The sequence below is a fragment of the Capricornis sumatraensis genome, chromosome 6, assembly GCF_032405125.1.
Source record: "Capricornis sumatraensis isolate serow.1 chromosome 6, serow.2, whole genome shotgun sequence".
Lineage (NCBI taxonomy): Eukaryota > Metazoa > Chordata > Mammalia > Artiodactyla > Bovidae > Capricornis > Capricornis sumatraensis.
The window spans coordinates 86640633-86666303 of NC_091074.1; the positions used below are offsets into that span (position 1 = coordinate 86640633).

General features: G+C 41.9%; 1 protein-coding gene and 1 non-coding gene across 2 annotated transcripts in view; one reads left to right on the top strand and one right to left on the bottom strand.

The window, feature by feature from the left end:
* Positions 1–25671, bottom strand: part of SLC28A3 (solute carrier family 28 member 3) — a 64797-nt gene that overhangs the window by 34200 nt on the left and 4926 nt on the right. Inside the window, exon 2 of the mRNA XM_068974557.1 lies at positions 606–704. Within this exon, the coding sequence (XP_068830658.1) occupies positions 606–704 (99 nt within the window). The remainder of the gene's footprint in view (positions 1–605; positions 705–25671) is intronic.
* TRNAG-UCC (transfer RNA glycine (anticodon UCC)) lies at positions 17923–17995 on the top strand. The gene has a single exon. It is a non-coding gene; the product is annotated as a tRNA-Gly (tRNA).

A 25671-nucleotide genomic window follows, 5' to 3' on the forward strand; every position in this document is an offset into this window, starting at 1 on the left:
TTTTTCAAATGAGATCCTGACACCTGTAGCTTATATAATTCTGTACATCAACTATACTTCATAAACATTTAATTAAAAAATCTATAATCAGTGAAAATATCCTTCAAAAATGAAGACATAATACAGATATTTTCAGGCAAACAAACAAACAAAAAATAAGATCCTACCCAGAATTCAATATATAAAAGAAATAAGAGGTTTTGTCACAGAGCACCTCAACTTGCTGTGTACACTTAGATGTCATTGAGGAGCCCCAGGGTGTCACAAACACAGTTTTAGAACCGTGTCTTAGAACCTTCCTCTTGTCTGCCTCATTTACTTTAAAATTGAGATGTTTTTGTTGAAGCCAGTGCTTTCTGTCTTGGGATGGAATTTGGATGTGCAATCACGAAGTGTCAGAGCAAGCCTGAGTACTCTCTCCATCAGAGAGAACAGGTGTATAAACACAGAATCTTTGTTTGTGCATATGTATTTTCCTCATGACCCTGCCATAGCCACCCCAATTACCATTTAACTTGCTCCTCTGAGTGCCAGCTTTCAGTCCCCATAGCTGTTGCACAGCAGTTGCCATGGTGACAGATTCACTCGCTGTTTTCCAGTCATACCTGTTTGCCATTTTCATGCTCTCTGTTTTGCACAGCTCTGTTCCTTAGTGAGTGGTCATTTCCTGATGTGTTCTGGTTTTCAAAGCCATCTTCATCATTCTAAGAAAAAGTACAGGATTGCAAAAGTAAAATTTCAGAGCCAAAAAACAAATGTTCTTTCTTTTTTTTTTTTTTACAAATGTTCTTTCAATGAATGATACCCAAAGACTTTTGAGGGATGAGACATCAAAGACGAGTGTTTAGATGAGTCAGCTGATTAAAGAAAGAAACAATGAATCTTAGTACTTAAAGACATAGAAATGACTTAAAAATTTTGAAAATTTACTGTCTGTAAAAGCCACATAAGGAAAAAGATTATCTCAATCTAGAAATGTAAATCCTTTGTCTTCTTTCCTTTTTTTTGGCTGTGAAATCTTAGTTCCCTGACCAGGGATTGAACCTAAGCCCCTTGCAATGGAAGCATGGAGCCCTAACTACTGGACAGCCAGGAAGTTCTCTAAATCTTTTGTTTTCTAATATAATCTAATGGTACATATGGTTGCTGGTACCAAAATTATGTTTTAGTTAAAAATTTAGATGACTTATATTTCACATATTTTTTCCCTGAAAGATATGAACGCTCTAAGTACAAGACTAACAAAAACTTAAATGTTTTGCATTTTTCCACTTCTTTGATTATACATGTTCCTGATCAGTTTCTCTGCTTTTAATCTTTCTTTCCTTCATATCTGTATATAAATTCCTTCTATGCTACTCTTTCTACATTATAAAATGATACTCCTGGCCTCTGGAGTCAATTGCACACCGCTCGGCACAGTTCAGGGTTGCTCAATCCTGTTCATTCATATTACTCTGCTCCCCTTGCAGGCACCATGAAGGAAAACCCAGCCAAACAGAACTATGTGCCTTTTTCCAGGCCCAGATTAAGTTCTCCTGCCTTGTGTTTTCTATCCTGCAAAACATCCTATAAAATATTAGCAGTTCCTTCTAAACAAGATTTAAAGATAAAGCATGGTTCAACTATGAAAGATGATGATCTGAAAAATGCACGTGTTGCACTGAAAGTCATTACCTATATTTGAAACATGCATGATTTTGGTTGGTGTTGTTATGATGGAAAAGATTGGTGTGGTCCAACTTGAAGAAGACAGACGGAAGAAGGATCCTGGGACTAGGCTATGTAGCCTTCCAACAAGCAGAGCTGAGATGAGAGTGCAGCTTTCCAACCTCCTTTTCAACACTTCACACAGACTTTCAAATTATAAAATGAAACAAAATATAGTTAACTATGGGCTGGATAATTTTATTCTTAGACACTGGATTTGTGAGATGTTGAGCTATTTCAAATCCTGAAAAATGATGCTGTGAAAGTGCTGCACTCAATATACCAGCAAATTTGGAAAACTCAGCAGTGGCCACAGGACCGGAAAAGGTCAGTTCTCATTCCAATCCCAAAGAAAGGCAATGCCCAAAGAATGCTCAAACTACCACACAATTGCGCTCATCTCACACTCTAGTAAAGTAATCCTCAAAATTCTCCAAGCCAGGCTTCAGCAATATGTGAACCGTGAACTTCCAGATGTTCAAGCTGGCTTTAGAAAAGGCAGAGGAACCAGAGATCAAATTGCCAACATCCGCTGGAACATCAAAAAAGCAAGAGAGTTCCAGAAAAACATCTATTTCTGCTTTATTGACTATGCCAAAGCCTTTGACTGTGTGGATCACAATAAACTGTGGAAAATTCTAAAAGAGATGGGAATACCAGGCCACCTGACCTACCTCTTAAGAAACCTGTATGCAGGTCAGGAAGCAACAGTTAGAACTAGACATGGAACAACAGATTGGTTCCAAATAGGAAAAGGAGTACGTCAAGGCTGTATATTGTCACCCTGCTTATTTAACTTATATGCAGAGTACATCATGAGAAACGCTGGGCTGGAAGAAGCACAAGCTGGAATCAAGAGCAAGCTGGAATCAAGATTGCCTGGAGAAATCTCAGTAACCTCAGATATGCAGATGACACCACCCTTATGGCAGAAAGTGAAGAGGAACTAAAAAGCCTCTTGAAAGTGAAAGAGGAGAGTGAAAAAGTTGGCTTATAACTCAACATTCAGAAAACTAAGATCATGGCATCTGGTCCCATCACTTCATGGGAAATAGATGAGGAAACAGTGGAAACAGTGTCAGACTTTATTTTTTGGGCTCCAAAATCACTGTAGATGGTGATTTCAGCCAAGAAATTAAAAGACGCTTACTCCTTGGAAGCAATGTTATGAGCAACTTAGATAGCATATTCAAAAGCAGAGACATTCCTTTGCCAACAAAGGTCCATCTAGTCAAGGCTGTGGTTTTTCCAGTGGTCATGTATGGTCAGCAGCAGGGTATGCTCTTGGAGGTGTGTCTTGACCCCTAGCTGTTTTTCCCAAATGTGACAAACACTTGGCTCATTTTTCCTTTGCCTTTTTGGGATGGGTCCAATCTTTCCCCCATCTCTTCCCCAACTAGCGTTTTTAGATGGCACTTCATTCCAAGTAAGGCTGCAGATAGATAAACAGTGTCAGATAGGTGCTTTTATCTTTTCAAGAAATGTTGCCTGCTAGCCTTGTCAGGTATGACATTAATTTGAAAAAGAAACAAGTGTGTGAGTTTGATTATTTTTAGCCATGTAGGATCTTCCACCAGGGATTGACCTGTGCCCCACTGCACCACCAGGCAAGTCCCTCTGTGAGTTTCATTTTAACTTTAGACCTCTAGGGGAAAAAAGTACAATTCCAACTTGTAATGTATGTTCCAAACCTGCAACTCCTGCTTGGAAGGCAGATTCTTTGTCTCTGAGCCATCTGGGAATCCCTTATTGAAACATAGGACTGTATAAACGTGAATAAAGTCTAACTTCCAGCACCACCTGATATATGCATAAAAGTCTTATGGCCAAACTGCTTTTTTGTGTGTGTGTTATGAATGCTTACACCTTACTTTAGCCCAGCTCCTTGCTTATAACTTTCTTGAGTGCTGAAAATTTGCTTAATAAGAAGCTAAAAATAAAACCCAACAGGAGTTGGAAAAAAGGACCTCGGTAACTGAGGGGGCTTGGTCCTTTGGGTCCCTAAATACACAGGTGACACAGGGCAGGTCACATCTTTCTACCACACTGTCCACCCATCTACACGACAGTTTCGACTTGGTGTTCTCATGGTCCCTTTCCAACTCCTGGCTCCAAGAGCTTCTGCTTCCAGGTGCTGATTACTCCTGCCATCTAGTGGCAGAATTGGAGACTTCCTTGAGCAGCTCTGTGCAGGATGGAGCTGACCTTTGTAGGGTTAATGCAAGAGGAGAGGGGTGGGCGTGGCAGTGTAGGGGTTGAGTGAGGGGTAGAGTGGGCACCTCTGGACATGTAATGGGATTGTTTTACCCCCACTATAGTACATGCTTTGGCTTTTCAGCGTTGTTCAGAAGAACAATATCTCGCAGTTGGGGATTTTCAACAGAAGCAAAGGTGTTTATGGGTGTTAATTGGTGCCTGAAAAATGACCCTCAAAATACCCGTTTATCTGCTTCTTTTTAAATTGGAGTCCTACATGCTATAATAGGTGGCCCATAATTACTTCTTAGCCCATTGTTGTTGTTCCCCTTCTATTTAGCAATTAGGATTGAAAGATATCATAGTACACTGGACTCCTACAACCATGACTGTATTCGGAGGGCATACCTGCTCCCTGAATAGGTAGCAACGTTGTGGGTGTGGTGTATGAGTACTTCTAAGCAATTTACAGCACAGCAGTTTTAACTTCTCTACTTAACCTTAGTGGCTGTGTGTCCTAAGAGGATGATCTTGGATTGGGTCCCCGCTGGAGGGCAGATCCTTGAGCCAGGAGTACTTGGTGTTTGGGCTTGTTCCCCTACCTTGTCTTTTTAATCTTGCATTTCCATGCGGTTCAAGCAAATATAGATCCGCGGTCGGTGCAGGGAGTACAGATGGACAGAAGCCTTTTAAGTTAATTTCTTCCTTTCATTCAGTTTCTAAACCACACAACTTCTAGAACATAGTCCTGAAAACTGAACTCACCCTCCTCCCCACTGGCATCTATTTGCGAGTGGGAGGGGTCTCCTATAGAATTTTAGCTGAACACATCACCACCCAAAATAAAGGTGACAATTGCAAGCTTCCCTTTTAACTAGATTCTGGCCAATGAAATGTAAATAGAAGTGGAGCCCTGAGTTGGGCAACTTGGGGATGCTCCTTAAGAGATGGCTGGCAGGTCCTCTTCATTCCTTCTAGACTCTCCTCTGTCCTGCTGCCTGGTGGTGGATGGTTCCAACTGGGTCATGAACACAAAGGCCCCATCCTTGTGATGTCAAAGTGGTGAACTAGAGGGGCCTTGGGCCCCTGGAAACCTTAGCTCCCACTCTGCCTCTGCCCAACCCACCTCCTGACTTACCTGCAGGAAACACACTTCTCCCTTGTTACTTTTGCTTTTTGCTTTTATGTACACCTGAGCTTACATAATATTTAGTGGGTTCAAGACACTGCATGAAAACTTTACAGCATTTTGCATTTGATCTATAGAGGCCTGTGAGGTGACTATTGGGATCACCCTTTTTACAGATGAGAAAACTAAGGCAAAGATAAGTAAATTCCCTGACTCAGGTTGTACAATCAGAAATACAGGAGATGGAATCTGAGTTAAGACTTTCCAATCTCAGGCCATAATATACTCGTAGAGTTTAGCCAGTGGGCCAAGGCCTTTTGGCCTTTGGAATGTCTAAAGACATAGTAGTATACCTACAGATTGAATTCCCTTTCAATTAAGAAAGACTGATTTGGACTATAGCTATTAACATTAGATTAGAGTAGGAATTGGAGAAGGCAATGGTAACCCACTTCAGTACTCTTGCCTGGAAAATTCCATGGATGGAGGAGCCTGGTAAGCTACAGTCCACGGGGTCCCAAAGAGTCGGACACGACTGAGCGACTTCACTTTCACTTTCAGAGTAGAAATGACAGAGATCCTTAAGATTCCAGAAAGGCTGGGGTCACTTTTAAACTTATTTTAGGTTCTGGTGGTCATTTCTTATGCCAGCATGATGGCCTTCCTACCTTAGACAGATTCTAAGTCAACTTTGCCCTTTAAATAAAATGAGTGGGCACTCGTGCATTTGTGGGCAGGTCATGTCTCCATGGGGGGCTTCTCTGGTGGCTCAGATGCTAAAAAATCTGCCTCCAATATGGGAGACTCAGATTCAATCCCTGGGTCAGGAAGATTTCCCTGGAGAAGGGAATGGCAACCCACTCCAGTATTCTTGCCTGGAGAACTCCATGGAGAGGAGCCTGGTGGGCTACAATCCATGGGTTCGCAGAGTCGGACACGACTGAGCGACTAAGCACAGCACAGCACATGTCTCCATGATGAGTGTAATATTCTTTCTTCTTCTAACCATGCCTGCTCCACTCACTTGGTCTCTCTCTCCCACTGTGCCCCTGATTGAACCAACATGGCTTCCATTTCTCAGCAGCAGTGTCTCTATTGAGACTCAGTATCACTATGCCAGGAGGGCCTTTCTTTCCACTTTCCTTATACAAACTGCTCTGGCCTCACGTGCTCTGACTGGGGAACTGACCTTGCTGAGGGGGGCACAGCTTGGCTGAGACCAGGAGCAAGAACGGAAATCTTCTTCCAAGGAGACTTTGAGCCTAATCCTTGGCTGGACATAGAGCATATAGGTTTATCAAAGATGAGATTTCCCAGCAGGCAAAGTGATGTTGACAAGGAGCTCCAGGAGTTGCTGTGAAGTTCCTTAATTTGTTTTAGGGCTTGGCATTACATAGCAAGTTTTAGGAGGTGTTTGATAATATACCTTGGGTGGAGGGTTTTATACTGCCCAAACAGATTAGATTGGTGATCTAGGTTGCTTATTTTATTTTCCATGTATTTAATATGTATATAAGAGTGTGGTGGTAGTGGTGGTTTAGTCGGTAAGTTGTGTCTTACTCTTATAACCCCATGGACTGTAACCCGCCAGGCTCTCTGTCCATGGAAATTTCCCAGGCAAGGATACTGGAGTGTGTTGCCATTTCCTTCTCCAATATGTGTATATCTATTTCCAAATCTCTGCCCACCTTTAATGCAAACTTCCTCAAAGTGTCATTCATGCTATGCAGCCCAGGCCCTAGGCATAGAAACTGGTTTTCAGCTATACAGGCTAGTTGTATTTTCTCAATAGGATGCCACAAAGGCCCACAGCAAAACCAGATAGTGGACAAAGCAGACTCAGGGTCACTGCTTTCCTTGTTTTGATTTAATCCCCGTGTTTCCATACCAACACCTGAGAGCTGAAGGACATTTACCTGATTTATCTCTGTGTTTGTTTCCAAAGTACCTGGTGTTTGGCAGAAATACTCTGTAGCTGTGCTGGGGGAGATATATACTTGGAGAGATATACAGTGGTCAACCACCCAGAGCTGGCTCTGACGTGACCACAGGAAGGCACCTGCAAAGATGAAACCTGGAGGTATCCAAGGGTTACCTTTGCTTCATCACCCAAAGCTGGGATTTGTACTCTGCTAGGTGCAACTGGTGGAGAAGGAAATGGCAACCCACTCCAATGTTCTTGCCTGGAGAATCCCAGGGATGGGGGAGCCTGGTGGGCTGCTGGCCGTGGGGTCGCACAGAGTTGGACACGACTGAAGCAACTTAGCAGCAGCAGGTGCAATTGGTGCCGTGTGCAAAGGAGCATGGAAGACTGAGCATGCACTGGTTGCCCCTAGAAATCTCTACCCCTTTCCTAGAGCCCGATGACCTGTCTGCCTCCTGGTCCTGAGAATTCCCTGACTGCTCTCCCTCTGGGAAGAAGGTACCTTTAGAATGTGAGCTCCCCTTCTCTATTCTCTGGCAAAGCCTGTCTTGCTTGCACCAAACTCAGTTTCATTATTGGCAGCATAAACCTGGGCAGCAAAGAACTCCCTGACCAAGCCAGGAGTGTTTCAGTTTGACTAAAGCCCCAAGAGGGGTGGCCTTGTGTCTAACTTGGTAACAGAAGCAACAATGTGGTACATTCTGAGAGGCAGGACACCTTAAATATTGCCACAGGTGTTGAAGTCCCAATGCCTGCAGTGAAAATTGGGAACGTGATGTCATTTGGACTTGGGACTGGGTAAATCTGTATTTTAACCCCTGGACTCTGAGCTGAGCAGCCAGATACTCTGTCCTTTGTTCTCTGATGGGTACCACGTGCCCAGCACAGTGCCAGGCTCAGAAGTGCTCGGTGACTGTTTTAGAATCATACACCAACAGATAAAACAGTGTCTCTACAAGTGGTAACCCACTTGAAGTGACTCAGATGGTAAAGAATCTGCCTGCAATGTGGGAGACCAGAATCCTAGGGTCAAGAAGATCCCCTGGAGAAGGGCATGGCAACCCACTCCAGTATTCTTGCCTGGAGAATCCCATGGGCAGAGGAGCCTCATGGGCTACAGTCCATGGGTTTGCAAAGAATGGGACACAACTGAGCGACTAACACTACCAGTGGTGGGGGCTAGCACAAGACTGCTCTCTCTCCTTCCTTAAGGTTGTCTTGTGTTCTGATATTCTTAGCCTTAAGTGTCGAAGAGAAGGTGTCAGTAATACATCTCCAGTTTTGGCTGCTTTTCTGAGTTTCTTCAAGTGATCTAACCTTTCTGTATCCATTTCTCTGAAAATGGATTAGGACTAGACTCCAACCAGTCCATCCTAAAGGAGATCAGTCCTGGGTGTTCACTGGAAGGAGTGATGCTAAAGCTGAAACTCCAATACTCTGGCCACCTCATGCGAAGAGTTGACTCATTGGAAAAGACCTTGATCCTGGGAGGGATTGGGGGCAGGAGGAGAAGGGGGCAACAGAGGATGAAATGGCTGGATGGCATCACTGACTCGATGGACATGAGTTTGAGTGAACTCTGGGAGTTGGTGATGGACAGGGAGGCCTGGTGTGCTGCGATTCATGGGGTCGCAAAGAGTCGGACACGACTGAGTGACTGAATTATAGAGCAACTACTTCAAATAGTAACTTAAAATTCCAAAATGCAATACAAACAGATCATAGGCAATGACTCAACATAAATCTCAGGCAACTGCTTCTTGGGATATTGATAAATTATCTATATGAATTGTGGCTGCATTATGATTAAAAAGCTTGAGTTCCATAGTCACACTTTGGCTCAAATCCAGCCTTAATTTCTTGAGGCCTCATACTCTATTACATGGGAACGCAGCATTCTTTACCTAACTAGGGGGGCCATGTGACCAGTCTGGTGCCACTCATAGTAAGTACTTATTGACTTTCTTTTTTTTTTATGTTAATTTTATGGTTTAGTTTGCTACTTGCTTGCTAGTTCTGGGGCATTTAGTCACTTTGTCCTCTTATCAAAATTTGGCTTGTAAAAGTCAACATCTGTTTTGTGAATCTAATTTCTTCATATTACCATTATTACCCCCAACCACTTATCCACTTATCTATCTATCATCTATTAAAAAAATCTACAAATGTCAACTATTTTATGGAGAAGGCAATGGCACCCCACTCCAGTACTCTTGCCTGAAAAATCCCATGGATGGAGGAGCCTGGAAGGCTGCAGTCCATGGGGTCACTGAGGGTCGGACATGACTGAGGGACTTCACTTTCACTTTTCACTTTCATGCATTGGAGAAGGAAATGGCAACCCACTCTAGTGTTCTTGCCTGGAGAATCCCAGGGATGGGGGAGCCTGGTGGGCTGCCGTCTATGGGGTCACACAGAGTTGGACACGACTGAAGTGACTTAGCAGTAGCAGCAACTATTTTAAGACTATTTCTGGGACTTTCCTGGTGGACTGGTGGTTAAGACACTGCCTTCCAAGGCCAGGGGCATGGGTTCGATCCTGGATTGGAGAGCTAAGATCCCATACGCTTTGAGGTGCAGCCAAAATAAAATAAAAATTTAAAAAGGCCATTACTTTCTAATATTTTCTTCCAAGTTGCATGAGCATTGCCTTGGAATGGTTGCATTTTCAAAGGCAGTATTCCAGAAGCCTATAAACTGTGCCTGTTGCTCCTGACCCTCTTGACTCATGCAACATCTGGCTCAAGTCTTGGGTTTACATAATCCTTAATGGGAGGTGATGTGCACTGGCTAGACTGCTCCTCTGTGAAATGTTTCCATTTTTCCTGCCAAGCCTGTGTGGGTTGACAGATTGGGTGCAATATTGTGGGAGGAAAGCACCTGACCAGTCTGGGGCTCATTGTCACACTGCCCTGGCACAATCCTCTGTTACCTCTGAATGTTCTAATGGGAGCTCTGAGTTGGGCGCAAGGTGTCAGGGCTACAGAACACTGATGACATTCTCCCCTCATGATCTTTGTGAGCCAGGGGCAAGGGGAACCTCTAAGGATAGAAATATAAGGAAAAGTAGAAACAGGCAGAGTTCTATACCTGGAGGAGAAAAATTAGAGGAAGGTTTTATTTGTTGGATTAAAAAGAATACATTTAAACATGCAAATACTCATGGATTATGACTTCTGTGAACTTTCTTTTAAAGAATTTTTTTTTTTTTTGACGTGGACCATTTTTAATGTCTGTATTGAATATATTACAAAATGGCTTCTGGTTTATGCGTGCATTTTTTTTTTCTTTTAAAAAATTTATTTATTTATTTTAGTTGGAGGTTAATTACAATATTGTGGTGGGTTTTGCCATTCATTGACATGAATTAGTTTTTTGGCCATGAGATATGTGGGATCCTAACTCCCTAGCCAGGGGACGAACTTATACCCGGTGCATTGGAAGGTGAAGTCTTAACCACTGGACCACCAGGGAATTTCCTGGTGAGCTTTGCTGAGGAAACTTCTTGAGGAAAAAGTAGCCAAATGGAGAAATTTTGGCAAAACAAGTGATAATATGTTTTGAATCTTTTTTTAATGAGTCAAAACCCAAAACAATTTAGGGATTAAGATTCCAGAATAAATTATAAACATTATAACTCCTACTAATGTAGAAAAAGTGATCAGAGCGCCGCTTGAGGGAGGAGGAAATAAAAAGATTAATGGTAGGCTAAGTAGGCCTGTTTCCTCAACGTTTAATTTCTGGAACTGGATGAGATTTTAAGTAGCAGTGTTTAATGTAGAAAGGTAAATGCTAAAACATATATAGTCAGCTAAAATCAAGTGATGGAAGAGAAGGAAATAAAATAAAGGAAAGTAGAAAATACAGAAATTCTGTGATCACTCATAATTTTAAGTTGGTTATAAAAGGAATCATTAAAATAAAAAAAAAAAAACAAATACATCTTCAGAAGAAACAAAGCAAAAATAAACCAAACCAAATAATGAAAAGATTAAAAAACAATTACAAACTGAAATATGATGACAGGAGTTTTTTTTTTGAAAGTCGCTTAGTTGTGTCCGAGTCTTTGTGTTAGTGTGCAGTCCATGGAATTCTCCAGGCCAGAATACTGGCATGGATAGCCTTTCCTTTCTCCAGGGGATCTTCCCAACCCAGATTGAACCCAGGTCTCCCACATTGCTGGCGGATTCTTTACCAGCTGAGTCACAAGGGAAAACCAAGTATACTGGAGTGGGTAGCCTATCCCTTCTCCAGCGGATCTTCTCTACCCAAGAATTGAACTGGGGTCTCCTGCTTTGCAGGAGGATTCTTTACCAACTGAGCTATCAGGGAGAGGAGCGAAGAGCAAGCAAACCAGTTTGAGTCAAATAGAATAACAGAACACAACCATATACTGAAAATGACTCAGTGGTCATCATCTTAATCAATCCAGGCTGAATAGAGCACAAAAAAGTCAATGACTATGTCCAAAAAAATGCCAGTGGTCAAGGTACACTCACACTCTTTAATGTATGGCTATCTATATACAAGCGGCATGGATTAATAAGGGAAACAGGGAGAAAAATTTAGACATGTTTAGAAAGAGGTTAAGAGAACACTTTCAGTCTATGACAAATCAAATGGAAAGTAAGGATAAAGGAAAACCAAAATAACAGAGAATAGAAATCTAACATCTCTTGAATTCCAATAAAAAAAATATATTGTGGCTGAGATGGCTAGTTGTCCCCAAAATCTATTCTTCCCCATTTCCTTTAGAAATACAACTCTGAATTTTAGCAGGACCTATGATTTCCCAGAAAAGGGCATGTTTCCTAAACTCCCAGCAGTTATGATGAAGTCTGCCTTTGTGATTGAAGTTACGTGCAACTTCTGGGAGCTGTTCTAGGGCAGGACAGTGGGTGGAGCTGACGGAGCCATTTCAGGATGCTTTTAAAAACATAAAATTAAATATATAGAATTAAAAGGAAGCCAATTATATTGAAATGCCAGTTATTAAGATATTGAAATTAATTTATGATAGGATAACATATATGCATCTCTGCTGCTGCTGCCGCCAAGTCGCTTCAGTTGTGTCTGACTCTGGGCGACCCCATAGACGGCAGCCCACCAGGCTCCCCCGTCCCTGGGATTCTCCAGGCAAGAACACTGGAGTGTGTTGCCGTTGCCTTTTCCAATGCATGAAAGTGAAAAGTGAAAGTGAAATCGCTCAGTTGTGCCTGGCTCTTCGCGACCCCATGAACTGCAGCCTACCAGGCTCCTCCGTCCATCGGACTTTCCAGGCAAGAGTACTGGAGTGGGGTGCCATTGCCTTCTCCGTCTATTCACATTAACATCCAGTAAATCTACTAGTGAGATAAATCACATAATGCCTAGGAATAAAGAACTTTGCATTTGATTCTTATAGATTCTTGAAATGAGAAAATGAGTGATGGTTAAGCTTCCTGCTTAATTGTCTGAGGCTGACATCATATGATTTTTCTAAATGACTTTTTTTCTATCAGAAATCATCAGCGTTCTGGGTTATATTTAAAAGATGAAATACAGATTATTTTCCAGTGTTAATTCTGGAACCCGACCAGATCAAGCTCAGGTAGACTAGAGAGTGGTTGTTGCATGCAGCGTCCACTTGGTGGTGCCACTCCCCTAATGCTGCTAGATAGAGGTGCCACCCAAGGCCAACCCAAGGGCCCCTCTGATCCTGGAAGTCTGGAAGCTGGAACCTGGTAAAACCATCATCGTGACCTCATCTTTATATACTCTGAATGCTTACTTAATATCCTTTCTAGGGTGATTATATCTAATAAATAAATCCAGTCATTGGTAAAAAGCATTCTGAGGTCACTGACCAAATCTGGGACAAATTGAATATCAAAAAGTAAAAAATATGAATAAAGTCTGTAACTTACATCAAAAAATAAGGTGGAATGACAGACGGATAAAGGACAGCATAGATGAAAAAATATGTGATAAACTGCAGTAAAATATAGATTGTAGGTGATGTGTTCACTGCGAAACTCTCAACTTTTCTGTATGTTTGAAAATTTTCATAATATAATGTTGGCAATTAATTATAAAATGATGAGTAAAAAGGAATATTAGTCCACAGTGATATTCAAAAAGAAAGAAATATGAAAAAAAGGGAAGTTCATTCTTTTCAAAAGAAAAGAATAAGGTAAGGAATATTGACAAAATGAAAGTCAACATTTTGCAGCTCCTAAGGTAATAATTGATTGAGGAAAAGGCCATCAATGGATGCAAAAACCATGGGGTGAAATGTACTGGGGACCTGAAGGATCACTTACTAATTAGAAAGAAAAGAATGTAACTTCATAATGGAATAGTCTACCAAGTTATCCCAATAGTGGAGTTAAATTTCTCTAGCACACATATGTGTATGTTTTCCTTTTATCACATATGGTTTCTAGATCCTGGAACTAGCTAAAAGTCATATACGTGTAGAATTGTACTCTCCTAGACATCACTGCCCTTCTGATGAGCTGTCTTTCACTCTTATCTTAGCGTTTGATACCTCTACGTGATAATGTATGATTATTTCAGCCTGGTTCCAATTTCCTGTTATTGTTTCTTTTGCCTTTCTTTGAATTAAATTGATTGTTTAAATATTTGAGGACACTCCCACAAGGACTCCTAAGATAGACTTGAGAGGGAGAGGTCTCAAGACACCCACAGAGAAGCTAATAATACGAACAATAATATGACAACTTCTGTACTTTTTATTCTGGGTTGGGCACAGGGCTCTGTGCTTTCCCAGGAACTACCGTACTCAACCTCCTTTGCCCTTGATTTTCTAACATTTGCATCTTCATTAATTTTTTTGTTATGTGAAGTCAAGAATTCTTCTCCCATTAAAAACCAGTTTTCTATCTGCACTTACTGGTTGCTATGGTCTGAATGTTTGCATCCCCTCAAAACTCATCATGTTGAAATTCTAACCCCCAAAGATGATGGTATTATTAGGAAGTGGGGCCTTCAAGAGTTGCTTGAGTCATGAGGGTGGAGCTCTAATGATTGGGAATAATTAGTGCCCTTGTGAAAGTAAGCCCGCGGAGATCCCCACCCCTTCCACTACACAAGGACACAGGGATTTCAAGGGTGCTGACTATAAAATAGGAAGAAGGCTCACACTAGAACCACGACCATGCTGACACCCTGATCTTGGGCTTCCAGTCTCCAGATATCAATGTCCGTTATCTTTAAGCTACTGAGTCTGTGGTATTTTGTTACAGCAGCCTGATTAGATAAGATACTGGTTCTACTTTTTGCCTCATATTCATTCTTTAACCCATGCTGAACTGGCTCTCATTCCTACCATGCTAGAAATCACCCTTGCTAAAGTAAATCAATGGCTTCCGTTTCCCTAAGGCCAGTTTTCCAGTTTTCGCCGTACACAATGGACCAGGTGCTCTTTGAAATATTCTTGTCCCTGACTTCTGTGATCACATTTTGTCAGTTCTCCCTTACCATCTGGGCTTCTTCTCTTGTACTGCATAAGCCTTTTCACTCAACCCTTAACTGCTATGCACAGTTCCTTGGGGCTCCCTCCCAAGCACTCTCATTTACTCCTTTACCAAATACTTACTGTGCACCTACTATGCCAGAGACCCTGCATTAGTTACTCGGCATTGCATATACAGTCCCTCTTCTTAGGAAGTTTAGAGGGAAAGCTGTCAACCGTAAATTATTTAACTGATCATTTCATTATAGCCAGTATGTTAGCTAGCCAACTGTTTGCGGCCCCGTGGACTGTAGACTGCTAGGCTCCTCTGTCCATGGGATTACCCAGGCAAGAATGCTGGAATGGGTTGCCATTTCCTCCTCCAGAGGATCTTCCTGACCCAAGGATCAAATGTGTCTCCTACATTGGTGGGTGGATCCTTTATCACTAGAACCACCTGAGAAGCCCCGTAGTTGGTATAAGGACTACTGGAAAGTTCAAGGTACCATGTTAACAGGTTAATTGGAATAAACTTGGCTGTGTCTGAAATTCCAAAGATTCAACCCATTTAATCACAGAGGGAACCAGAAATGCTCTTATAAGCAAAACATCTTCTCACATTTGAGAAAAAAATTAATAAACAAGAATAAAATCCTTTTGAATTTCTCAGTTGAAATTGAGATTCTTCTTACTCTCATTTCCTTCTCTGGAGTGTTTCACTAGGTAAATCTCTAGTCTGTCTGGACGGATCAAATTAAAATTTAGGTGGTGAGGTGGTTGCAGATTGTGTTTTGTTTATAAAAACGCTTCTACCTTGTGCCACAAGGTTGCTGGTGGTCTTTCTGTAGGGCTCCTGATTGTCAAAGATCAAAATATTGACATGTTGGCTATCTATATTTTGTTGCAACTTTTAAATGTACCTTAAACTTCCAAACCACATCATTCCAGCCTGGTAGGACAAATATTCTTGGATCTTTGATTAAAACCTGGAATGATAGCTTTAATAGAAGGCAAAAAAATAAAATCACTTTCTCCTTATCCCAACTGTAATAAGATTGTGACTCCATCAAGAGTGCCATCAATATTGAAGCCCAAGTGGCTGTTGGTTCTGGTATTAGAACCCAAGTCAGAATTACATAGTTCTTTGAAATTTGGGGTCTGTGTTATTTATTATACATGGCCTAAAAACATTGTTCTGTCTCTGTTATTACCTGTCACCCACACTTCTAGGGTTTGTTGTTGTTGTTATTTTTGTTGTTAACCTGTCCTCTCAGAGTTCTGGGCCTTCTTGGTTCTCTCTTCTCCCTATCTAGACAGTTTCAATTTTAGAATGATTCACATTCTAAGAGGTAATTTGTTATGTATTATGTATTTGTTAGGCTACAGTCCATGGGGTTGCGAAGAGTCTGACACGACTGAGCGACTTCACTTTCACTTTTCACTTTCATGTTTTGGAGAAGGAAATGGCAACCCACTCCAGTATTCTTGCCTGGAGAATCCCAGGGACAGAGGAGCTTGGTGGGCTGCCGTCTACGGGGTCGCACAGAGTCGGACAGGACTGACGTAACTTAGCAGCAGCAGCAGCAGCAGCAGCAGCAGCAGCAGCAGCAGCAGCATGGCATCCAAACACCAAACGAAAGGATAAACACCCCCTTCCCCCTTTTATAAACAGAACCCACACAGATACCCAGGTATAATAAAGCCCCACATATTCAGAGCTGTGGCTATTAGTAAGGTGGCATTTTCAGTTGGTGACAAAGCTGATGTAAGGAGTAAGAGTGTCTCATTTAGTAATGACATCAGAACCTCTTTGTGAAATTTCGGGCTGTGTAAAGTAATTTTAAAAGGGTGCATGAGTCAATGTATTAGAGGGGTCCTGTTTAGTTCAGTTCGGTCACTCAGTTGTGTCCGACTCTTTGCAAGCTCATGAACTGCAGCACGCCAGGCCTCCCTGTCCATCACCGACTCCCAAAGTCCACCCCAAACCCATGTCCATTGAGTCGGTGATGCCATCCAACCATCTTATCCTCTGCCGTCGCCTTCTCCTCCTCCTCCTGCCTTCAATCTTTCCCAGTATCAGGGTCTTTTCCAATGAGTCAGCTCTTCGCATCAGGTGGCCAAAATATTGGAGTTTCAGCTTCAACATCAGTCCTTCCAATGAACACTCAGGACTGATCTCCTTTAGGATGGACTGGTTGGATCTCCTTGCAGTCCAAGGGACTCTCAAGAGTCTTCTCCAACACCACAGTTCAAAAGCATCAATCCTTTGGTGCTCAGTTTCTTTATAGTCCAACTCTCACATCCATACAAGACCACTGGAAAAATGTAAAGGCATCTAAACCTGCTATGAACTTTAATTGCCACTTGAAGCCATGGGTAGACAGTGGCTCTGCTCTAAACCACATTTTAGCGATTGTGTTTTTTTCCTGATTATATTTATAACATACTCTGATGTTTATGCTGATGAGTTTTTAATGTACTTTTGGAGATATTTCAGTCTTGTGTACTCTTCTGACATCAGAAAAGTACCCCTGCTTGTTTGTAGTCTTATCGTATAATCAGCCTACCACAGGCTTTCATGTACAGCAAAGTAATTAATACTGTGCAAGTGTAAAGTACTTCTGCTATGAAAGTAGTTTGAAAAATGAGAAATTATTTAAAATGGTTACAGAATACAAGTTAATTTCCTTTCCCTACTTCAGTCTGCTTTACCAGCAAAAGGATCCCTTATTTGTCATTGTGAAATTCTTAGAAAATGTGTTTAATCCTCTTAAATATACTCAATACTAAAAATCTATATTTCTTATTTTGGTAAGTATGGTAAGTTCTGTTGGGTACAGAGTACAAGGTGCAATCAAAGGATGGTGAGGACCTTTCCCACTGTATCTCTTGAGCTGTCTGATTTTTTTTCTCCAGTGTTTTGTTTTACACAGGTTTTGAATTTCTTAACTTTTATTGTGTCTACTAAATACTGCATATGTACTATTCTGATTGTTTACTACTGATAAAAGACCTGTTAATCATACACACAGAAAAATTAAGTATGGTCTAATACTTATACAAAAACTGTGAAGAATATAACGTTTGTCTGTGAACCAATTTGGTCAGACAAGTCACTAAGTGACTTTATTCTTTCAATTAATTTCTTAATTTTATTTCATTTCATTTCAGAAAACATAGCTTCAGCTCTTCATTAATGTCTATTATTGGAGAAAGACAGAGTAAGAAGGAAGAAAAGGGAAAGAGGGAAGAAGAGATGCAGGTGGTATCAAGAGACATTGGATATCATTAATGATACCTTCATCTTGTAACTTCATCTTGTCATACCTTGAGTGGCCCCTAAGCTATTCAAAATCCTGCTTTGTTTTTGCAACCATTGGTTTATATAGTGGGTATTACAGCTTGGGACCTTCCTGCAAGTTCAGTGAAATCAACCCCGAGTCTACTTTCAGTTCCTGCTTCAGCCACTCTCCAGCGCTCTTCATGTAAAGGTGAGTTTCAGGGACTTCCCTGGTGGTCCAGTGGTTAGGACTCTGAGCTTCCACTGCAGGGGGCCCAGATTCAATCCCTGGTCAGGGAACTAAGATCCCACAAGCTCTGGGGTGTGGGGAAAAAACAACAACAACAACAAAGCAGGCTGTTTTATGCCAAAGCCTGAGTCACCTGCAGGATAAAGTCTGGGTTAGTCATGCCTGATTCTTGAGTTATTGTGGGGCATTATGGTCATTTATTTCTAAATATTATCCTTACTTAGAACTGCAGTATTTTTTGCTGGTGGATAGCATATCATTATGTCATAGGCATTTCAATTTGCTCACAACTGGAAAAATTTTGGTTTTTGGCTTCCCTGGTAGCTCAGCTGGTAAAGAATCTGCGGGAGACCTAGGTTCAGTCCCTGGGTTGGGAATATCCCCTAGAGAAGGGAATGGCTACCCACTCTAGTACTCTGGCCTGGAGAATTCCATGGACTGTATAGTCCATGGGGTTTCAAAGAGTTGAACATGACTGAGCGACTTTCACTTCACTTCACTTCAAAATTACGTTAGCCATTAAGCACTTCTTTCCACAGAGTGCTAATTAAGTTCTAGAAACTTACAGTATACAAAAAATTTTAAAAAGAAATTCATTTGACTAAATAGAACATGAATCAAAATGAACCAAAATATCTGTAGGGCTTGCACGTGCACAGTCATGTCCGACTCTTTGTGACCCCATGGATTGCAGCCCTCCAGGCTCTTCCTGTCCATGAAAATTTCCAGGCAAGAATAATTGAGTGGGTTGCTATTTCCTACTCCAGGGGGATCTTTCTGACCCAGGGATCAAACCTGTGTCTTCTGCAACTCCTGCATTGCAGGTGGATTCTCTACTTCTGAGCCACTGGTGAAGCTCCAGAATAAACCAAAATATTTGTAAATCACTTTTTAAAGTGCTGTGAAGAGCCCCAGGTATTGAGAGCTGAGCTCTCCAGTGTGCTGGGGGACCTCAGGGACATAAGGTTTTATGTTCAGTTGACATGGTAAAAATTCAGATCTGCTTGCTTGCATCTCTCACAGTTTTTCCATGAGTGAATTCCAAGATTTGCTATAAGAAGAGACAGACTTCACACTTAGAGTTCAAAATTTGGTTTCACCTGCACCAAAATAGCCTCCCCACCTAAATGGTTTAAATAATAGTTACTTGAGCATTAGTAATAAATACTTGAGCATTTGTTAGGTACCAGTGCTTTACATTTGGAGAAGGAAATGGCAACCCACTCCATTATTCTTGCCTGGAGAATCCCAGGGACAGAGGAGCCGGGTGGGCTGCCATCTATGGGGTCACACAGAGTCGGACACGACTGAAGTGACTTAGCAGCAGCAGCAGTGCTTTACATTAATATCACAAAAGTCTCATGATGCAGGGTATCAGTAACTATTTTTGGATGAGAAAATAGGTATAGAAGTTATGTAACTTGGGAGTTGCTTGCTGGTCCTGTGGTTAAGAATCTGACTTCCAATGCAGGGGATGCAGGTTTAGTCTGTGGTCGGGGAACTAGGATCTCACATGTTGTTGGGCAGTTAAATACATGTACCTCAACTACTGGGCCCACGCTCTAAGGCCTGTGAGCAGCAGCTAGAGAAGACTGAACACTGCAGTGAAGACCCAGTGCACCAAAAAACAAAAAACAAAAAAAAAAAAAAAAAAAGAAGAAGTTAGGTAGTGTGCCCAAATCACAGAACTAGTAGTTTAGTTCTGAAGTTTCAATCCAAGGGGTTTTGTCCTCCTAGAATAATTTAATATGTAGCTTTTAACCTCAGTATCTGTGCCCTGTTATCCTCACTTCCCCCAACCCCCAACAGTCTGGCTTTTTTCAAGAGTTCACCCCCTTTCTCTCTCCTACTTCTTCCTTAATGAGGGGCCCTTTGCCATTTCCAGCCAAGGTCAAAGTCACATACGCTATGGCCAGTGCTTGGAACATTGCAGTCTACTTCTTACTCCCACCTGTGCTTTTCTAAATTCTTCCTTCCCTACTCCTTTCTTCCCTCTTCCCTGACTTAAAGACCTTGTGCTCTGCAAGGGAACAAGGAAGTGGCTGTGTGGAGCAACAGAAAGCCACAAATATGCAGTCTCTTGGAAACGTCCTTTGTTGAATCTGCCCCTCCTTGCTGGATCCAACATACCCTGTTTCTAGACCTTTGCTTCTCTCCTGCTTTGCTTGCCTGCATCTGCCCCTCAATTAAGCAAATATTTTGTTTCAGACCTCCCTGGCTGCCCAAGTCAGACCAGTACTCTCTAACCAACTTACTCCTTGTAAATGTTCCTGAACCTTTAGTCTTGAGTGGACGAGAGACTCAGAACGCAATAACTAGAATTAGAAAAATAAAGATTTTTAAAAAGCTGGCAAAGTTAAAAAGTAATATGGATAACAGTGTAGGATGATCAGTACATTTCCAAAGCTGAGCAGGTCAGCAGAGTAAGGTAACTGTGTGGTCCAGAAGGGGAGCTGTTAATGCCTGTTCTGGCCCCTTTTAGACTATGACTGATACTTTCTCATGATGCAAAGAGCCTTATCTCATATTAATGGGTTACTTTCTGATCATGTTTCATGGAGAAATATACATATATATTTAATTGATGTATAGTTGATTTATATCCAGCCTTGACATACTCCTTTTCCTATCTGGAAACAGTCTGTTGGTCCATGTCCAGTTCTATCTGTTGCTTCCTGACCTGCATATAGGTTTCTCAAGAGGCAGGTCAGGTGGTCTGGTATTTCCATCTCTTTCAGAATTTTCCACAGTGTATTGTGATCCACGCAGTCAAAGGCTTTGGCATAGTCAATAAAGCAGAAATAGATGTTTTCCTGGAACTCTCTTGCTTTTTCCATGATCCAGCAGATGTTGGCAATTTGATCTCTGGTTCCTTTGCCTTTTTTAAAACTAGCTTGAACATCTGGAAGGTCACGGTTCATGTATTGCTGAAGCCTGGCTTGGAGAATTTTGAGCATTACTTTACTAGCATGTGAGATGAGTGCAATTGTGCGGTACTTTGAGCATTCTTTGGCATTGCCTTTCTTTGGGATTGGAATGAACACTGACCTTTTCCAGTCCTGTGGCCACTGCTGAGTTTTCCAAATTTGCTGGCATATTGAGTGCAGCACTTTCACAGCATCATCTTTCAGGATTTGAAATAGCTCAATGGGAATTCCATCACCTCCACTAGCTTTGTTCGTAGTGATGCTTTATAAGGCCCATTTGACTTCACATTCCAGGATGTCTGGCTCTAGGTGAGTGATCACACCATCATGATTATCTTGGTCGTGAAGATCTCTTTTGTACAGTTCTTCTGTGTATTCTTGCCACCTCTTCTTAATATCTTCTGCTTCTCTTGAGAGTCCCTTGGACTGCAAGGAGATCCAACCAGTCCATTCTGAAGGAGATCAGCCCTGAGATTTCTTTGGAAGGAATGATGCTAAAGCTAAAACTCCAGTACTTTGGCCACCTCATGCAAAGAGTTGACTCACTGGAAAAGACTCTGATGCTGGGAGGGATTGGGGGCAGGAGGAGAAGGGGATGACAGAGGATGAGATGGCTGGATGGCATCACTGACTCGATCGATGTGAATCTGAGTGAACTCTGGGAGTTGGTGATGGACAGGGAGGCCTGGCGTGCTGCGATTCATGGGGTTGCAAAGAGTCGGACACGACTGAGCAACTGAACTGAACTGATTTATAACGCATGTTAGTTTCAGGAGTAGAGCAAAATGACTCATATATATATATATGTATGTATGTATAATTACAAGATTTTGACTATAGTTCCCTATGCTATACAATAGGTCTTTGTTGTTTATCTATTTTATATATAGTAGTGTGTATAGTGAAAGTGAAAGTCACTCAGTTATGTCCGACTCTTTGCGACCCCATGGACTTTGTTCATGAAATTCTCCAGGCCAGAATACTGGAGTGGGTAGCCATTTCCTTCTCCAGGGAATCTTCCCAACCCCAGGGATTGAACCCAGGTCTCCCACATTGCAGGCGGATTCTTTACCAGCTGAGCCACAAGGGAAGCCCAGTAGTGTGTACATGTGATCTTAATTTATCCCTCCCTCTTAATGAGGAATTTATTCCATGACTTTAGTGGCAACCTCTTATAATCTGGCTGGCTAACTTTTTCAAGAACGTTCCTAAGTCCACAGACTATAGAAAATCAGTTTTAAATGTAAATGTATTGGTTTTAGATTCTTGGGACCAAGATTTTGAAATTAGCAAAGAGCCATGAGGTAAATAAAGAACTGTCCTCTATTCCTGTATTCCTCTCATTACCACCCTCTCCATCTTCCTGTTCGTGTCTCTCATATCTTTTCATTCAGGGCCTTGACTTCTCCATATAATGTCATATGAGAAAAATAGTTCTTGACATGGTGGCCTGGGGAATTATACACTTTGGGCCCTAATGAGCATTTTCCTTCCACTCAGCTCAAAGGTCTGCATAGTCAAAACTATGGTTTTTCCAGTAGTCATGGATGGATGTGAGCACTGGGCCATAAAGAAGGCTTAGCACCAAAGAACTGATGGCTTTTGAATTGTGGTGCTGGAGAAGATGTGTAAGAATCCCTTGGACTGCCAGGTAATCAAACCAGTCAATCCTAAAAGGAAATCAACCCTGAATATTCACTGAAAGGACTGATGATGAAGCTGAAGCTTCATGTATTTTGGCCTCCTGATGCGAAGAGCCAACTCATTGCAAAAGACCCGGATGCTGGGAAAGACTGAAGGCAGTAGCAGAAGTGGGCAACAGAAGATGAGTTGCTTGGATAGCATCATTGACTCAATGGACTCAGAGTCTGAGCAAACTCTGGGAGATAGTGAAGGACAGGGAAAAGGGTTGAACCCAACATAGCGACTGAACACCAAACAGCAACAGCTCAGAGTAGGTGCTCAAAAGATATTTGTAGAATGAGTTAGTGAGGGAATGAAAGCCTGTAGATACTCATTTTGAACATTTAGGAAACTTTCTCCAACTCCCAGTCTAGGGGAGATCACCTCCTTGCATCATGAATAGCACTTTTTACATACTATGTTCTGTTACTTTGCCATTGTTACCTAATTTAACCTAACAGAGGCTCCCTGTTTTCAGCTCCTAGCATAATGTCTGGCACGAGGTCAGAACTCAATAAATTTTTGTTGAATCAATAAATGTTATGCTTTATGTTGAAAGAGTTTTGGCTCTTGGAAGGAATGAGACAAACAAAGGCTTGAATTTATAAAACCAGGAGATTGGAAGGAACACCAAGATGTCTTCAGGTATATTTCCTGACAATCATTCCCAGTAATCATCTCCTTTGTTCCTGAAAACCCATGAGAGTTTTCTTAACATTGTGACTCCCAGGATTTTCATAAGAAACTTCTATTTACTGTCAAAGGATATAAGACATTTACCTTCTCTTTCTTTCTGATTTTCAAAGGAAAAAGAAAGTAGGACCAGGCATACCAAGACTATAAATGGCTTCTGGGCCAAAGGTCTTAGCCCATGTGTGGAGTGAATTTAGATGTCTCCAACTCTAGAGCCTGGCTTTAAGTGAAAATCATGCTGTTCTTCGTCTGCCTAAATCTGCAATATGAAGATAAAATTTCAAATTTCTGTGGCATGATAGAGATTTGGGGTTCATGCTCCCAATAATCTGTTCTATATAAAATTTCAAATTCTCCCACCTTTGATATTTTTTGACAAATAACAGTTCAGTTAGCATCCGGGGCCTAGTTTGTCATCAACATCAACAGTGTCTAGATAAAATGGGTCTGCAAGCATCACTGTCTTCCTTTTAAATTAAGAGCTTATGGAGTGGAAGTTTTATAATCAGTAGTAAAAGAGAGAGAGAGACAGGAAGGCTGGTAACCAGTCTTGGATCTGTCTTAACTGAGGTAAGAACGTTTTCCTGAAAACCTTGGCAGCCCATCCTTTAGAGGTCTGGAGGTTGGGGCTGTGTTGGCAGCACACAGTACCCTGTGAGCCAGTTTCAATTGGTGTTCCCATGACTGATCAAGGGCTTTCAGTCATCGCTGACATGACATCTGCATGACAATCAGGACCAGAGATAGATAACGAATCAGGTTCTACTCCATGCAATCAACATGTAGAACCTCAAAAGAAGCCTCTTAGAATCAGAAGGGATATTCATGGAAGGAAAATAAAGCATTTAATCTCCCTCTTCTCCTTTCCTTTTCCTGTGACCACTAGATGCCTGAATTCTTCCCCAGTTTTGGTAAAAGGCAGCCATGATGGCTGTAAGCCTCAGAACCTTAGTCCTTGCTGTACTCATGACTGATCGTCCGGTGCATTCCTCCCAAAGCTACTCTCACTCTCCTGAAGCCTCAGATGTGGCTAGAACCATTCATCATTTAATCATACACATACTCCTTTATGACATGTCTAGCTTTGCTATTTAAATCTCAGGTTATTGGGCTTCCCTCGTGGGTCAGTGGTAAAGAGTCTGCCTGCCAATACAGGAGACACCAGTTCAATCCCTGTTCTGGGAAGATCCTTTACACCTTGGAGCAACTAGGACCGTGTGCCTCAACTACTGAGCCTATGCTCTAGAGTCAGGGAGCTGCAACTAGAGAGTAGTCCCTGCTTGCCACAACTGGAGAGAAGGCCCACGCAGAAAAGAAGACCTCACCAAAATTAAAAATATATGTATATAAAAACTAAGATTATTGGTACCATTGGCAGGAATGATGGAGTAAGAACATCTCAAATTCCTCACCTTCATAAAGGCAACAAGAACACTGGCAAAATTGTCAAAATCACTTTTTTGGAGCTCTGGAAGTTAACCAAAGGCTTATGACAATCCAGAGAGTATTTTTTCCAAATACAATGACTGAATCTCAGAACTGCAGGCTTTGTGGTGTCTGAACTCTCTGGTCCTATTCCACTCTCCCCAGAGTCATGACGACCTTGAAAAACAACTGAAATAGCAGTGAAAACTAAGCAGCCTAGCATCCTAAGGAAGAGAAAAAATGGGAATGTCACTCTCCCAAAGTCTAGTTTCAAGATCACAGCCCTTATTTGACCTGTCTTGCAGTTCCTTGGCAATTCCCACTCACAAGGCTTGTCTTTATTTAATCTGAGTCTGCATTCGTGTATGTGTATGCATGCAAAGTCACTTAGTCGTGTACGACTCTTTGTGACCCTACGGACTGTCGCCCACCAGGCTCCTCTGTCCATGGGATTCTCCAGGCAAGAAAACTGGAGTGGGTTGCCATGCTCTCCTCCAGCAGATCTTCCAACTCAGGGATCAAACCTGTCTCCTGAGTCATAGTTCACCCAATACTGTTTCCCTGAGGGCCATGGTTTAACATCGGAGGCAGCTGCCTGAGATGGTGATGACTGTTGGAGAAAACAGCAAGATAAACAAAAATGTAAAGGAAAAGTTGGAGAATGAGATATCCATAAGGGAAACTAGAAGCCCAGGGATGCCCGAGAAAGACCTGAGAAAAATAAAACTTCTCATCTCTGGCTGATGTGGAAACTCAACAGAAGCAGAATCGAGTAAGCATGGAATTGGAGCGGGCCTGCCGGAGGACTGTGGACAACCTCCCCAGCGGTCACAGAGCCCCTAGCATGGACGGGGACATTGATTGGTTTCAGGCACTTGGGAATTTATGTCAGATCCATAACTAATTATTAAACTCACTGAACAGAGCCTTGAGTGGTTACACATGACAATAAATGCAGACTCCATAGAATTCGTTCAGTTAATTCAATAAACAAACCA